The 15,108-nt window shown below is 42.5% G+C and overlaps 2 protein-coding genes across 5 annotated transcripts in view; both read right to left on the bottom strand.

Annotated features, from left to right (window-relative positions):
• Positions 1 to 1,538, bottom strand: part of STRIP2 (striatin interacting protein 2) — a 45,392-nt gene extending 43,854 nt beyond the window's left edge. For 3 of the 4 annotated variants that reach the window (XM_023528927.1, XM_023528928.1, XM_011357210.2), the window contains exon 1: positions 1,333 to 1,538. In XM_023528927.1, the coding sequence (XP_023384695.1) occupies positions 1,333 to 1,479 (147 nt within the window). In that variant the 5' untranslated portion in view covers positions 1,480 to 1,538. The remainder of the gene's footprint in view (positions 1 to 1,332) is intronic. The other variant, XM_011357209.2, reaches the window with a different exon arrangement.
• Positions 1,539 to 5,100: 3,562 nt separating this feature from the next.
• Positions 5,101 to 15,108, bottom strand: part of AHCYL2 (adenosylhomocysteinase like 2) — a 141,686-nt gene continuing 131,678 nt past the window's right edge. Inside the window, exons 13-17 of the mRNA XM_023528950.1 lie at positions 11,799 to 11,897; positions 10,106 to 10,174; positions 9,900 to 9,978; positions 8,538 to 8,658; positions 5,101 to 8,134 (exon numbers count right to left, since the gene is read on the bottom strand). Coding sequence (XP_023384718.1) covers positions 8,128 to 8,134; positions 8,538 to 8,658; positions 9,900 to 9,978; positions 10,106 to 10,174; positions 11,799 to 11,897 — 375 coding nt within the window. The 3' untranslated portion in view covers positions 5,101 to 8,127. The remainder of the gene's footprint in view (positions 8,135 to 8,537; positions 8,659 to 9,899; positions 9,979 to 10,105; positions 10,175 to 11,798; positions 11,898 to 15,108) is intronic.

The raw sequence follows: 15,108 nt of genomic DNA, 5'->3' as shown, positions 1-15,108 counted from the left end.
GAAAGCTGGTGTGATTTGGGGCCAGTCTTTTCACCTCCTCCACTTCTCTTTTTAAAAATGGGATGGATTCCTACTCATCTGTATCAAAATGGAAAGCATATATGAAATCCTTCGGGAAACTGTGAAATACTATTTAAATGTTAAACCATAGACTGGGACACTCAAAGACCTGGCCTCTAATACCACGTCTGTCCCTTGCTGCTGATGATAACACAGTACTAAGAGCTACCCTGAACTGACCCATTACATGCACTGTGCCTGCACTGAATTAAACATTTTACATTCAATTATCTCACTTTGACTTTATCACAACCTTCTGAAGTAGACAGTATTAACCTCATTTTAAGATGAAGAAACTGGAGCTCCTAGAGGTTTGGCAATTTGCCAAATGTCACACAGAGAGTAAACGATAGGATTGAGATTCAAAACCTGGTCTGGCTGATTCCAAAGCTCAGTGCTCCTGGCCACTACGCCAGATGTACGTTCTTGGGCAAGTTACTTCTGTCTCTTTTACTTATACAAAAAAGAAAGAGCTAAACCCAGATGGTCTCTACACACCCTTCCACACTTGACATTTTGTAGTCTATTCTCCTGGTCCCGGCTCAGATCCAATTCCACTCTGGGCTAGTTGATGGAGACTGGCTGGATGAGGGGGTGGGGAAGTGAAGATAATCCTATCTGTGGGTCTGTAACCTGGTACAGTTCCATCCACTCACTCCAGTCCTGCCCCCGCCTGAATCCTGTCTCATTAACCCTTCCAGGTAGCGGTCCTGAAGGTGGTGGAAGGAACTCCCTAAAGGGCCTGCCAGCACTCGCGGGGGAAAGGGAAGGGCAGAAGGCACATGGCACAGCTGGATGGGCTCGGGGAGCCTTAGGTTGAAGACAGCTGCCCCCTCGCCTGCCCCTCTTTACTGCAGCGGAGCTCTGGCCTCCCACCCCTCAGGCCAGTCACTCAACCTCCCCGCGACAATTTGCTCCTCTGTAAATCGAAGATACGAAATCCCACTTCAAGGGGCTGCAGCGATTAGTGAGATGAATATTGGAAAAGTATCTGGTACGCTTGATATCGTGCTACATCTTGCGCCTCCGGAGCGAAGGCCAGAGGGCTACAAAGCCCCAGACCCGCGGTGGGAGACGGGCGGAGAGGGGTCAGGGAATGCAGCGCCCAGTGTCCAGACTGCGGCGGACTCCGCAGGCTCCAGCTCCAAGGGGCGGCCCGGGGCACGCCGGGGGGTCCGGGCTGGGGAGGAGGACGGGGCCGAATCACCTCAGCCATCGCTTCCAGCCTGCGGGCACCTCCCGGCCCCAACTGAAGATTTCCCGGCTCCTCACCTCCGACTCCCGCCGCTGGCTTCTGAATGCTTCCCGGCCCTTAGGCGCTGCCTGCTTCCCTTTGCCGCCGCCGTTGCCGTTGCCGTTGCCATTGCCGTTGCCATTGGCGGGCGGGCTCCCGGCCCCCGGGGCCGCGGAGTCCTCCATGCGGCTCTGGTCAGCGGCCTCCCTCAGAGGCTCAGCGATCTCTGCTCCAGGCCACCCTGCCGCCTCGCGCCGCGAGCCAGGCCCCGCCCCCTCCACAGCTATTGGCTGCAGTCGCCTCCCCCGGCCCCGCCCCGCGGCGCAATTGGCTGTTCTACCGCTCAGAGCGGGACTGGGAGGAGGTGGGGGCTCATTCAAGGGATTTTTTTTCCTTGTCTTTTTTTTTTTCTGTCCTGCCGTGTCGCTGGCAGCGGTAGACTCCTGGGTTGGCTCCCAGCTTCACTTTCCGAATTCTGGGCCTTTGCATCTCATTCAGCGTCCCTCTGCACTCAACCCCTCCCAAATAACGACCTTTTCGGGAGCTCTAGTCTCCGCCTCCTGCTCCACTGCAGTCTCCTTTTCCCCATTACCACAGACCCTCTGCCCTCAAATCCTGGCTCTTGCATACGTTCCAAATCCCGCTTCTGTTGCAGGGGAGGGATGGTACCGCCACCGCAGGAAACGAGGGACTCGCCCTCTCTGGAAGCTCAGATTTCTGTAGAAATCTCATCCCTCTGGGAGTGAGGCTTGGCAGGGAAACTGAGGGTCAAGGGATGGGGTGGGGCATTTTTACTTCACCGAAATTGCTGGTTCCTTTTAGGGTTGCTCCTGGTCATCTGCTTTTCTTTGCGGAAGTAGGGCACCTTCCTCGGGTGTGAACTAGGGAGTAAACGTCGAATGGAGAGCAAGCCCCCATCCCCGCCTGCTCCCCAATCCTCTCCTTCATTCTTCTAAGATCCTAAGGGCTCGGTGTTACCTGGGGCATACCGAGCTGAGTGTCCTGCCCACTCTGGAATTCATCTAAAAAGCGGTAAATTTTAGGCAGTCTGAGTTAGTAACAGTGGCCCTAAACAAGCAGCCTGAGGGGAATGGGTGGGACCAAATGGTTGGAATTGGGGGATGTCGAATGGCTACTTTGTTCCTGGCATTGCACCAGGCACTTTCTAGATATCACATCACACCTCTCTGACAGGTTCACTGATGGAATATTACTGATGAGGAAACTGGGACTGACAGAGACTAAATGCTTCTTGCTTTTCTCAAGGTATCATAGTCTATCTTGTCTCAGTCTATCTTGTCTCTTCTCTATGTGCTGTTCTTTCTCTCTGAATGAAACTGTTATTCTCTTGGCTAACATATTCTTCCTTAAGATTCTATTTAGTCCTCACCTCCTGCTGCATAAAGCCTTCCTTTGGACCCTCCACAACCCACTCAGGCTGTGTTGGTGTCAAGTCAAGACTGCCTGGACCCAAAATCCTTATATTTTCTACTATATCCCCAAAGTAAAGAGCCCAAAAGAATTACTCCCCCTTGTTATATCTTAGGGACAGCCCCTTCCCTTTCTTAACTATCTCTCACTTTCCTCTGCTAATCAGTAAGTGACAGATCAAGGCAGAGTTTAGAGCAAGCACTCCTTGGAGCTTTCTGAGTTTCTTTCTCTCCAAGGGCCCCAACGTCTCCTTATTGTACCCTCCCACCATTTCCCCTTTCCTCTCCCCACCCCACCTCCAATCTGGATATAAGCTCCTTGATAGCAGGGCCAAGCTTTGTTGATTTTTGTACACCTCATTTATGTATGTTTAACACAGGGTTTCTCCACTATTGACTGAAAAAGTATTTGTTGTGGGGGACTGTACCTTGCATCGTGGGATGTTTAGCAAAATCCCTGGCCTCTAGATGCCAATAGTACCCTCCCCTTAGTTGTGACACCAAAAATGTCTCCAGACATTGCAAAATGTCCTCAGAGGGGCAAAATCTTCTTTGGTTGAGACCCACTGGTTTAACAGAATTGAATTGATACGAATTTTCAAGAAGAGTCCCTGTCTCAAGGCCTAAATTATTTCATTTTAGAATTCTTTTCAAGGTATAATTTGTTAAACTCTTAAGATTCACACGCTGCTTTAAAATTCACAGCCTACGCTTAGCTCATCACTGCTTCAGTGTGGTGAACCTGCCACAGCACAGCCCCTTGGGGTTTCTTAATAAAAGATTTATTCTACCTTCCCTTTCCCAGTATCTCTTCACCTAAGCAGTCAGAGCTCTAGGATTGACAGGCCCAGAACTTCATGTTCCCTTGTAAGCCTAGTCAATCAGCAGGATCCCCAACAGTGGTGGCAGACAGGAGTGGCCACTTTTGAAGCTTTGTTTCTTTTCCAGCCTACCCCTAGGGCAAAGGGAACATGATTAAAAACAGCTCACAAAGTCCCCTCTGGCCTCTACATAAGGCTGTTTCCTGAGCCTAGAGCTCCATCTGGCTTCACTTTCAGAGAAGGAGTTCGAAAAAATGGTGCTATGGAGATTGCAAAGAGTCAACATGAGGAGAAACTTCAATCCATTATCTTTTTCACACCCAGTGGAATGGGAGACAGTAAAGAGCAGACATTTATCTGATCATTATAGGCCTAGACTTTTAGATCTTGTCGTAAAGGAGTAAGATACTTGGAAACAACTCTTAGAAGTAGTAACAAGAAAGCACAGGTTAACTGAAAACTTTGAAACTATAGGCCATAGAATTGGCATACGCTCAATTTCTTTTAGCTTATTTTTTGGCAAAGACGTGATAGCTGTCAATATCATAGAGGTACCCATAAATATACCTGGGGGCTAATTAGGGGCTGGTCTACAAGTCTTTCCATCTTGCAGAGATGGCTCCAGCGCTGAGTTATTTTTAAACCTACACCGCCACTTTCCCTTGTCCCAAAACTCAGGTTTCCTGAGGCTGCTGACAGAGGGCTGGAGGTATAAATAGGTGTATTATAAGGACCAAACATACCGCTTTCCCCATAGAAGCACTCTCCTCTAATCCACGGAGGTCAGATGTGATTAAATAGATGACACCTGGCACTGAGAAAGCTTTAAAATAAGATTCTGAAAGCCTTAAAATACCTAGTTTTTGAGGGTATCAGACAGCCAGAATAAAGTAGTAAAAAAAGGATAGAACATCCTCCTCTCCCCATCAAGGGCACATGCGGGGGTAATGAGAAAACATCTTGCATACAGGATGCAGAACTAGTTAAGGCTGTCAACTAAAGTAGCTGGCTATCAGAAAGCCACTCAAAGATGGCTACTCCACTGGTAGTTGAAAAAGAACAGGCAGTTAGAGTCATCCTCTGGTTACTGATTTAGTCGGGCAAAACTTGACTTAGAGTCAAATCTATGCTAGATTCATGTCCTTCTTCCTTTGGGGTGGATGGTGTCAAAGTCCTTTGGTCTCAAACCATGGGATGCTAGCTTCTCTGCTCTCTAGCTAATGGTAGCACACGGAGGGCTTGTGGAATCTACAACCAGGCTTTAGTTTCTCTGCCTTAAGCCTACACTGGTCAACTCCCCAGGGTGGTGGTTCTGAGGAAGCAGGTTCTTTGTACACATAACAGGGTGTCGGGGGGTATTTATTAGTGGAATGGCCCTCCATGGAATAAGGGTCTCTTACAAGGCTAAGGCCACTCAAATGTGCCTTTTGGTAACTGCTTCAGCTTTTCACATCCTTGCTCTACAGTGGGCTCATTCTCTGGCCTGTTGCCCAGAAACCTCTTCTCTCTGAATTCCTGGGTCACAGAAGCAAGGAACACACTCTCAAGACAGGAATCCATTTTAAGAATATTTTATTTATCTTTTGAGATTACATATTCATTATTGCTGATCTAATACAATCACTTAGACATAAAGATTTCCAAGAACCTCTCAGAAATAGTGATCCTTAGAAGTTTTATTTCCTTTCAGTAAGGTGACAATGAGAACTAGAGGATTATTTTTATATATAGATATGTATGTATATAGTTTAAAACTTGTCCACATATAATTTGCTGGTGTTGCCTATTTTCTTTCCATAATTTTCATATTTTAAAAAAAGTTAATGCAACAATGCATTTTGATTTCTTTTTTTAAACCGTGACAAAGTTAATTTTGAGAAAACCACAGGAGCAGCAATTTCAGATCTGTTCAGAGAAAAGCCAAGCAGCAAAAAGGCATTGCAGGAGTGTGTGGCCACGGGGAGCTGTGCTCACGTGTGTGTGGAGGGTGGGGTGGGGGCTGTAGAAATGAGAAGGTAAGGGGGCAGAGGGAAGGTAGACCAGATGCCTTTTTTTTTTCCCTTACGAGAAATTAAGAAAAAGAAAACAATATTTCCATTTAGAAGGCAAAAAAAGACCTTGAAAACTAGCAGAAATTCATCCCAGGGAAAATGTAAGTATCCCCACAAACCAGGGCCACATACAAAGAGAAAATCAGTCTTCTTTCCCATGCTTCCAGATACCTAGGATGCATCTAAGGTGAGAGCTTGAGGAAAGAAGACACATTTTTTTTTTTCTGATTCCAAGGATAGAGGGAATAATGATCAAATTCCAACACTAAACTAGAACCCAAATACTCAGGAGGCCTGGGCCTCCTTTTCTTCTTAAAAGGTTGATGACACAGACAGAAAGGAAAAGTCATTTGAAACTCAGAGGCACATACCTCACCATGGGCAGCAACACTGGCAACCTAACCTAGAAGCCCAGTGTGGCTCCTTTTTCATTTGGAATGGGTCTCTTCACTATAGCGATAGCTCTGTCAGGATCGGCTCCATAGAGAGCCAGGCTTTGCTGAGAAACAGCAGGTTATAAATTTTGGCCTAAGAACATAATAGGCTGGAGTCCAGATATCAGCCTAATGGAATCTGATTTGGATATAAGATGAGGTACAAAGATCTGAACCTTTTGCAAAAGGGATTTAATTAATAAAAAATTCAGAACTGGGTAGGCAAACGAAAAAATTAAATGGCCTAGTGTAATTTTCAGCAATTATGATATTCTTCATGAAAGAATGTAGTCATGGATATGGCCTTTTCCCAGTACTTGGCAAAATATATGGTCTCTGAGGAACCAGACTCTATGGGCTGAGCTTATATACTATTCAATGAGGCAAATAGCCATTTAGCTAAAGTCCACCTCCCTACCTCCAAAAGGAAAGTCACTTCTAGACTAGCTCTGAAGATATATGTGAAGACCAAGGTAAGCTGGAGAAGGTGGAGGCTGGGGAGAATTAAGGTGGGAAGGTTATAGTGACCCTGGGTGGTCTGGTATTTTCTTGAGTCACCTTGGTCTTGAGACTTTGAGGCAGACCAGGATAGGAAAAAAATGGGAAAACAAACCAACCTGAGAGTGTAATTAAGGTTGGCAGAGGGAAAAGGGACTCATTTCATTCAAGATTCATAGGGCCACTCTAGAATTTAACTCTTAGAACCAATTTGGTTTCACTGGAACCCTTAAGACCAACAGGTCAGTCAGTCTCCAAAAGGAATCAAACTCTTAGGTGGGGCATAAAATTTCAGACTGCTCACATTACTAATTTTTTGTAATGTTGGAGTTACTAAAGAAATGACTTCTGAAATACAGACTACTAAGATGGAAGAGGCCAGAACATAAAAACATATCCCAACAGAGAAGAAAGACCACAGACCAAATTGCAGAGACATTAGATCTCAGTTTCATCAACGGCAATGGCCAAAGTGATGAATGTCTGATGAGGTTCAAACTAGTCAAACTAGCTCTGATCATCTGGATGCAGTTCAGAGCGTCATCTCCTTATAGCTAAGCCAGTGAAGCTGCATAGCCCTCCCTAGGAGACAAATAAATACATTCTGCTTCTTTAGGGTATCATGCTGTGGGCCTGAAAGACCTGTCTCATTTCCTAATCCCTTGGAAAGTATGCTTTTCCCTGCTTAGTTTCAAAAGTAGTTTTAGGCTATAAGAGGACGTTTTAGGAAGCAATGTTTCACAATAAGCCCTCCTTTTCTGAGACAGTGCCAATTTGGAGGGAGCTTCCTGGAAAACTATCCAGTTAAGTGACAAGGAAGTAAAACTGTGGGCCCCAGCGAGGCTGGCCCCCACTTCCTGAGCAGAGGTTAGCTGGGTTAAAAAGACGGCAAAATGAATGCCTGACAAATGTCAGAGCTGCTGAAGAAATAATGGAGGCACATTCCTCTTGGAACCAGAAAGCGTTAAAATGGACATAAATATTCAAAGAGACAAAAGGAGTCCTGCGTAAATAAGGAGACTCCCAGTAAGCACAGGCACAACTAAGTTCTTGGTGCAGCTTGTCAAAGTCATAACACTCCTTCCTTCTAAGCATTTTATAAAGAAGGCAGTGACAGTGATGGTCAAGGCTGGGAACCCAGGCCATCTTAATTCAGTGGCTTCCAAAAGGCCTTACTTGGGGACGGGCCAAAGCTGAGAAAGACAGCTGCTGAAAATCTATTCCCTAAATCCCCAGGGAACAAGGAGTGTGGAATCCCTGGACTAACTCCTGAGCCTGGACAAGAGAAAAATGACCACTGCTGAGGATTTGGAGCCAATGGGGAATAATGCAAAAGATGCAGTGGGAATGGTTGCCCCATTTCTTTCCTTTCTCAGCCTGTCCTCTGTCTCACAGCCCTCGGGGGCAGTAACCACACTTTGGGCCAAGGCAACAGGAACAGGATTCTAGATTTTAATAAATAAATAACCTAACATATAGGGTGAGCACAGCGGGCAGCTGATTAGAGAAGCAGCTTGCTGGGTTCTTTCCTGTATAGGAGTGGAGAAAAGACTCGGAGTTCTATTCCTTAAAACTTCTTCTGGCTTGAGTTACAGGAACTTAATACCTGAAGGGAAAAAGAAAGATGAGACTGTGATGTTATCAGCTTGTGAGGATGCTGGGACACGAAGACTGTCTAAAGGTGTACCAGGGAGGCAGGGACTTTTAGGGACTGCATGGTGAGGGTAGATAATAGTGGCGCTTTTCACATTAGTGAAAAAGGCCAGTATTTCTCCATACAGAGGTAAAAATCATATCAAGAAGATAAAATGGAGAAAGGGAAATTCAAGAAAGGAAATATTTTTTAATGTCTAGAGAAGGCTTCAAAGAATCTTTTGGGAGTGGCACTGAGGGGGAGTGGTTTCTTTTTCTGAGTTTGTGTAAATATGGTAATGGATGTAAAGACCACTTCCAGTACAGGAAGCTCTTCACTAACCATGCTTCCCTCTTTTCTGGGGAGCCCAACACACCTGTAGTAATTAGGCTTGAAAGGCCCATTCTTGTTGAGTCCCAGATACTTGGCCTGTTCATCTGTCAGCTCTGTCAGGTGGGCATCAAAGGTGGGCAGGTGTAGGCTGGCCACATACTCATCTGGAATAGACCACAGAAGCCCTGGTATAAACATTCATGACTGTTCTCTCAAGCTAGGCCTTAAAAAGATACTTTCTAATTTTTGGAGCTGAATGAAAATTGCTCAACTTTTGCTCATTGGCCCTCAATTCTAAGGACTAGTTGCTTGAGCTTTGAGCCCGTGCTTTTCACAGCCATACCTTTCTTCCTTACAATCTGCTTCAACCCTGAACCTTTTCCTTTTCCTCAGAGGGAGAAATGAAAGAAGCATTAGGCATTAAGGTCCAAAAGAAAGGATGAAATAGTGGGAGAACTAAAAAATGAGAAGTTCCAACTTTAGTTCCGCTGTGAGCATTATACTTTTTGTCATTCAGAAAAACAAACATCTTGGAAATCAGAAGGAATGACTAAGAATGATACTATGCTATTTGCCTTGCTTTCGGTATCCTTAATTATCTCATGCATTTCTGTTTACATTTCCTTACCTGAATATATACTACTTATTCAGAATTTTATGTGATTTCCTATGTATTTTTTGGTCTCCCTAACTTCATTATACATTCAGTCAGAATATGGACTGTTCCATTTCTTTTATATCCTTCCACAGAGACTATTAAAGGGAAAATATGTCAACTTCTAATAGTTGCTTTGCATCTAGTGCTAAAGCAAAACAAAACCAGAAGCTGATTTAGTCCCTGTCTGTCTCAGTTCAGGTGCTTGAGGCAAGTTCTTTAAAAATTTAAGAGAGTTTAATGTTTCTCCTGCACAAAACACCCACATAACTAAACTCTTAACATAAGCTATTCAGAATCTTTCCTTTGGCCTGAAACAATGGGGTGTAAGTTAGAAGGTGCAGCCTGAAAGTTTTCTTGGTCTAAGAAAAGTTTGGTAGGGGCTATCTAGCAGCCTAGAACTGGAATGAGTCAGATATCACAAGGTAGGAGATGATTCCTCTCTCTTGAGGGAACATATTTTTCTCCTTTGAGATTCTTGCAAACAAGATACTTTAAGAGAGAAAATTCTTAAAATTGACAGGCAGGTGAACTAGATCACAGCAAAGTGTCATGACTTCACTAGGGTAACTCATGTGGAAAACGTGATAAATCAACTGAGGATGGAACCTAGGAATCCTAGCTCCTACTTTACAAGATAAATGTATGGGTTTTTTTCTATCCATAAGAAATATAATGCCCCCAAACTTCATTTAGCCTCTCACTCTGAACTATTTTGGGAAGGCTAAGGATGGAAGCATGCATGCTTACCCATTTTCTTGGGCAACAGGTAGACATCCTGCTTATAGCGACCCTCAGGAGCATTGTAAAGCTCTATCAAGGCAAGAGCCTAGAAAAGCAGAGACATGGATGCTGACATGACATGCCATTCACAACAATCTACCCCACATCAAGTGAAACCCTGCTGGTCTTATGGCCCTATCCAGATCACTGCTTTCCCACTCTGGATGCCTTACCTGAGTAGTAGCAGTGATTGAAAGCACGAATGTAGGCACTGTGGAGCAGCTTAGGTTCAGCAGACGGCCCTAGACAGCAAGGGTTAAGACGCAAATGGTTAGGACAAAGTCTCTGGCCTTTAAGGAGTGAGGGAAGAGCATGCCTGACATTTTCCAAATTCTTCCCAACTACTATTACTGGACAAAAAGCAGGTGTTCAATAAATAGAAATTAACCGACAGATGTTTAAATGAAACCATGAAAAATTCTGAAAAATTTGATGAAGGTAATAGATAAAAGATCTCTGGGATTATGTAGAAAGAAATAGAGATGAGCACATGGTACTGAGTCTTATGCCAAGGAAGGGTATATTTCTCTTGAATTTTCTACTTTCAACTGCAGAATATCCTCCTTCTAAGGTATTGGTATTCCTTTGTAAGATTGCCCTAAACAATGATCTAGTCAAATCCAGGGGCAATCTCTCCAGGTTGTGAGGGGAGATATTTTAGATTTAGGAAGCTGTGAGGATGTTTCTGCCTCTCTTCCTGAGTTTGGTTCCCCTGAATTCAAGGGCAGCCTTGTATTCTGAATGGATTTAGAGACTAGAAGAGCTAGACTCTCCTTCCAATGCCATCATTTCCCGATCTATTTCCCTGACCACCTTTTTTGCTCAACCATAGAAACCAAAACCAATGGTGCTGCTTGCTTTTGTCACCAAAATTACTGGATGGGACCTCCCAGGCAACTGGAAATAAGTCACCAGACAGCGAGCTGACATCAAAGCAATTAATATTTAACAAACTGTCCCTCCCCTCCTCGTACTACCCCTTTCTTGTGAAGAAATAATTCAGTCCCTTTACAGATGTCCTAACATATTTGAGAATGTGAGAGAAGGTGAGGAAAGGTGAAGCGAACAGGAAGGATACTCAAACATAAATTTAAGGGTCCCTAGACGAAGACAGTATGTTTTACATTTTCAAATTCTTTAATTAAAAAAAAAAGAAAAGTATTATTATCCCTCTTGTTATTTTGGTATCTTTCCCTAAAGAAGAGAAAGTGTCAAGGTAAGAACAGGGGGCATTGTTATAGCTGTTAGGAATCTAGGACTAGGGAAGAGAGGCTTTCGAGAAAGGAAAAATATCCAAACATTGACAAAGAAGGCTAAGTGGAATGAAAGTCAAGAGTAAGTCTGAGATAGAATAAGCTAGGAGAGGGAAATGTCAATCACTCAATTCAATATGTAGCTGGGAACTACTACATGTCTAGCTCAATTCAGGGGAACAGATACTCAAAAATGGAATCGATCAAAGATATGACCTTCCCAGAGCTCACCTAACACAGTCTTATAGTCAGGAATATCTACTTTGTGCTTACTGATTAAACCATCCCACAAATGACATTATCTCTTTGTAAGCATCACTCAAAGTGGCATTGGCTCTATCTGTTAATTTCTTTCTCAGTAATAGTCATTATCTGACTCAACTGTAGAGTGACATAGAGAGACAGGATAATTGATGAAAAGTGGGGAACCAAAATAGTTTCTTAATTGCCAAATGAAAAGATCTTTCACAGTTAGATGTAAAATCCACTGGTAAAGTAGTTAAGCTTGTACTTAAGAGAAGTTGAAAGTATGAGAGAACATGAGGAGGAGGGGACCTGGTACTGCAGTCTCTCCTGACGAAGCTGAATCTCTCTTACCAGCCTCACATCTTACCTCTGCCAGCAATACTATCCTTTTGCCATCAGGCCATATTACATGGTCAACTTGTGATCTCACTCGCTCCCAGGTCAGTTCTGGTGTCCGCAGACTTGCCTGGAATACATACAGTAAGCACATCATCAGCCATGCCAAGTCCCACTTTGTGGATGGAAAGATGTTGAAGGGAGCCATTTCAAATAGCAAGTTGAAAGAAGCAACCAACATGCCAGATGGAGAATACCTGTCCTGGGTTGGTTAGGACTGTTCCATTTCAGGGAATTTAATCTTAGGCCCAGCCAGGATGTCATTCCACAACAAATACTGTACGCCCACTCTCTGCTGAGCACAGTTAAAGGTGCTATGGGAAATACAAAAGAAACCAAAGACATGGTTTCTGCCTTCAAAAAGCTCATATTTTAGTTGGGGACACAAAACAGTACATATGTGAGGGGGGAAAAGCCTTTAAAATATTTACAAAGCAACATGCAAACAAGTGCAAATTAAAACGGTGCAAACTGAATCATAAGTGCTGGAGACACATAAAAAAGGATCAGAGCTGAGTGAAATTAATTAGAGAAGGCTGAATGTTCTAAACATAGCATGCTGGGGGCCCAAGTTCTGCCCTCATGTCCCCGTGTCCCAGGTTCCACCTTCTCAATGATGGTGTTCACTCTAAAGTTACAGAAGCTTTGTGACCTAAGTGCAAATGTGAGGTAGCCTTTAGAGAAATGCTTAATGGTAGAGTAAAGCTCCCAGTGGCTCACCCTCCTTCCATTTCTGTATATTGTACATTCCGAGAACAAGAGAAGAAATGTTAAGTTTATTAACAGCAGCAATCAAATAACAGTCACAGGGTTTAGACTTAAGACAACAACTTCCTTCTTCCAATGGGCAAGGCCAAAAATAGAAAGGGAGTCATATTCTAAGACTACCCATTAGCTTAAGTTGGTAAAATTGAGAAGTTCTGCCAAATAGTAGTTTACAGATATAAAAAGAGAAACACTTTAGTTATACAATAGTCATTAGCTGAGTACATACTATATTCTAGACACTGTAGTAAAAGACATTATTATAGATAAGACTATGGATTTCCCTACTAGACTGTGAGCTATTTATGGACAGGGACTGTATGGTCTTTTCATTACCAATCTAGTGGGAAAGATAGATATATAATTATACTTCAGTACATCCAGGACTATATTAATGGTCTAGACTAATTATTAAGTAGATGGGAAATAAAAAATTTCTTGAGCTGTCAAGTTTCATAAATTGGTTCAACCTTTCTAGAGGGCAATTTGGCAGTAGCTAACAAAATTTTATATTTGGACCTAATCTTTGATCAATCAAATTCACTTTTCAGGTTCTATCCTACAGAAACACTTGCTTGAGTTCAGAAATATAAGTTTCCAAGAATGTTCCCAGTGTTATCTGTAATAGCAGAAATGTAAATCAACAAGGGAATAACTAATTAAATCAGGATAATTCCATACAATGGAATATTATGTAATTCTTTTTTAAAAAAAGTAGTATTACTTTTCTACACGTCTAAAAAAAAGTAGTATTTCATGTCTACACGTGTTAACATGAAAATAATTTTTTATTATTATGTGAAAAAATCAAGTTGCAGAACAATATACTATAATTGCAATTTTTATAAATTTTTTACTTCTTACTTTAGATATATTTATATTGTTTAAAATTTTAAACTAAGCAAGTATTACTTTAAAATTTAGATTTTAAAAAGAAATTTTATAAATAAACACTGTAAATAGAGTTATAAAGAAATTTAAGCAGACAGACAATTTTGGGAAGTTAAGGATACACAAGGTAAATCCTTTAGCCTTTAGAAGTATCACCATGGAAGCAATAACCACATAGAGACAAGAGTTACTCCTTGGTGACACTGGTATTTTTTTTATTGAGATGATGGGACTTGAAAGTACTTCAAGTTCTTAGTGTCTCACATTCCTAATCTCCCAGAAGATAAGCAATCTTGGTGACGGGGAGCAAAAAGCCATTCCATGGTTAACAAGAATCTCCTGTCTTAGAAGGTAATCCTTTGAAAAAAAGATATGGTGGAATCAAGGAAAGAACAGTTCTCATGAACATCATAATATGATCAATACTTAGTTGAGGCAGTTTATGAGAGTACTGGAATGGTTATGATGCAAGCAAAAGACCTGAGGATCAGTTTAAAAATATGGTGTGAAGATAAACTTGATTGAATAATCTCTAGCAGTGTCCCAGAAGCTCCAATAATCTATTAAGTTTGTCTGGCAGTCACACTCCTCGAGAGAAGGGTTTCCTATGGCCACCGCTGCTTTACAAGAATTTCTCTTAAAGACACTCAATTGTCTTTACTGTGGGTTTACAATCACTAAGCAATCCACCAGGAGAAAAGTGCCCTATGCAGATTACCTTCCCAAATTAGGTGTGTGTCCCACTGTAAATAAGCCGGTTGCTATGCTTGCACAAATTGGTATTATATGATTTTGCATGTCAGTTTTTTCAGGGAGAACAACTGTGGTTCTGTCTTAGAAAGCATGTTGTCAATAGCAAGTCTCAGATTGAAATTCTTTTGCTGATGAAAACTTTTAAAGCATGTGTACATAAAGATTTAAACTCTTGAATTGTGAAGTTTATGGATAAGCAAGTCTGCTTTTGAGGGAGAAATACATGAAAGACATGGCCAAAAGCCAGCTAAGAGCACAATCTCTATCACAGGTTCTCTAAGTATTCACAACATTAATATTTCTCAGAAAAAAAAATGCACCTTTCTAAATGACTCACTCTTGATGAGCTATTCCTTGCTCAAAAATGCAGCAGTCACCATATCGAGGTCAGATAAAATTATAAATTTCTACCTAATCCCATTGTTCCCACACCTTCACAATATGTCACTTCTTATTACCTCCACTGCTTGCTTACCCATCTAATCTAAGCTACTGCCTTCTGTCATTGGAAATACTGAAAGAGCATTTTGTTGTCCCTGTTCAAACTCCAGAAATGTTTTCTTTATACAACAGGCAGAATACAACAGGCAGAATGATCTTTTAAAACATGTCAAATTTTGTCAGTCACCTGTTCAAAACCTTCCAAAATCTTAAGTCCTTACCATGGCCAACAAAGTCCACTGTCTCTTTAGCTACCTCTTATCCTCATCCTCTTGCCCATTCTGTTTCTGCCAAGATGGCATCTTTTTTTTTCTTCAAAACACATGAAGCATGTTTCTACCTCACGGTCTTTTACTTACCATTCTCTCTGAATAGAATGCTCCGATGGCTTGCTCCTTCAATTCATTCAGGTTTTTGTTCAAATGTTATCG

Source organism: Pteropus vampyrus, unplaced genomic scaffold (genome assembly GCF_000151845.1).
Source record: "Pteropus vampyrus isolate Shadow unplaced genomic scaffold, Pvam_2.0 Scaffold33, whole genome shotgun sequence".
In the NCBI taxonomy this organism is placed as follows: domain Eukaryota; kingdom Metazoa; phylum Chordata; class Mammalia; order Chiroptera; family Pteropodidae; genus Pteropus; species Pteropus vampyrus.
This window is presented reverse-complemented; position numbering and strand designations above follow the sequence as displayed.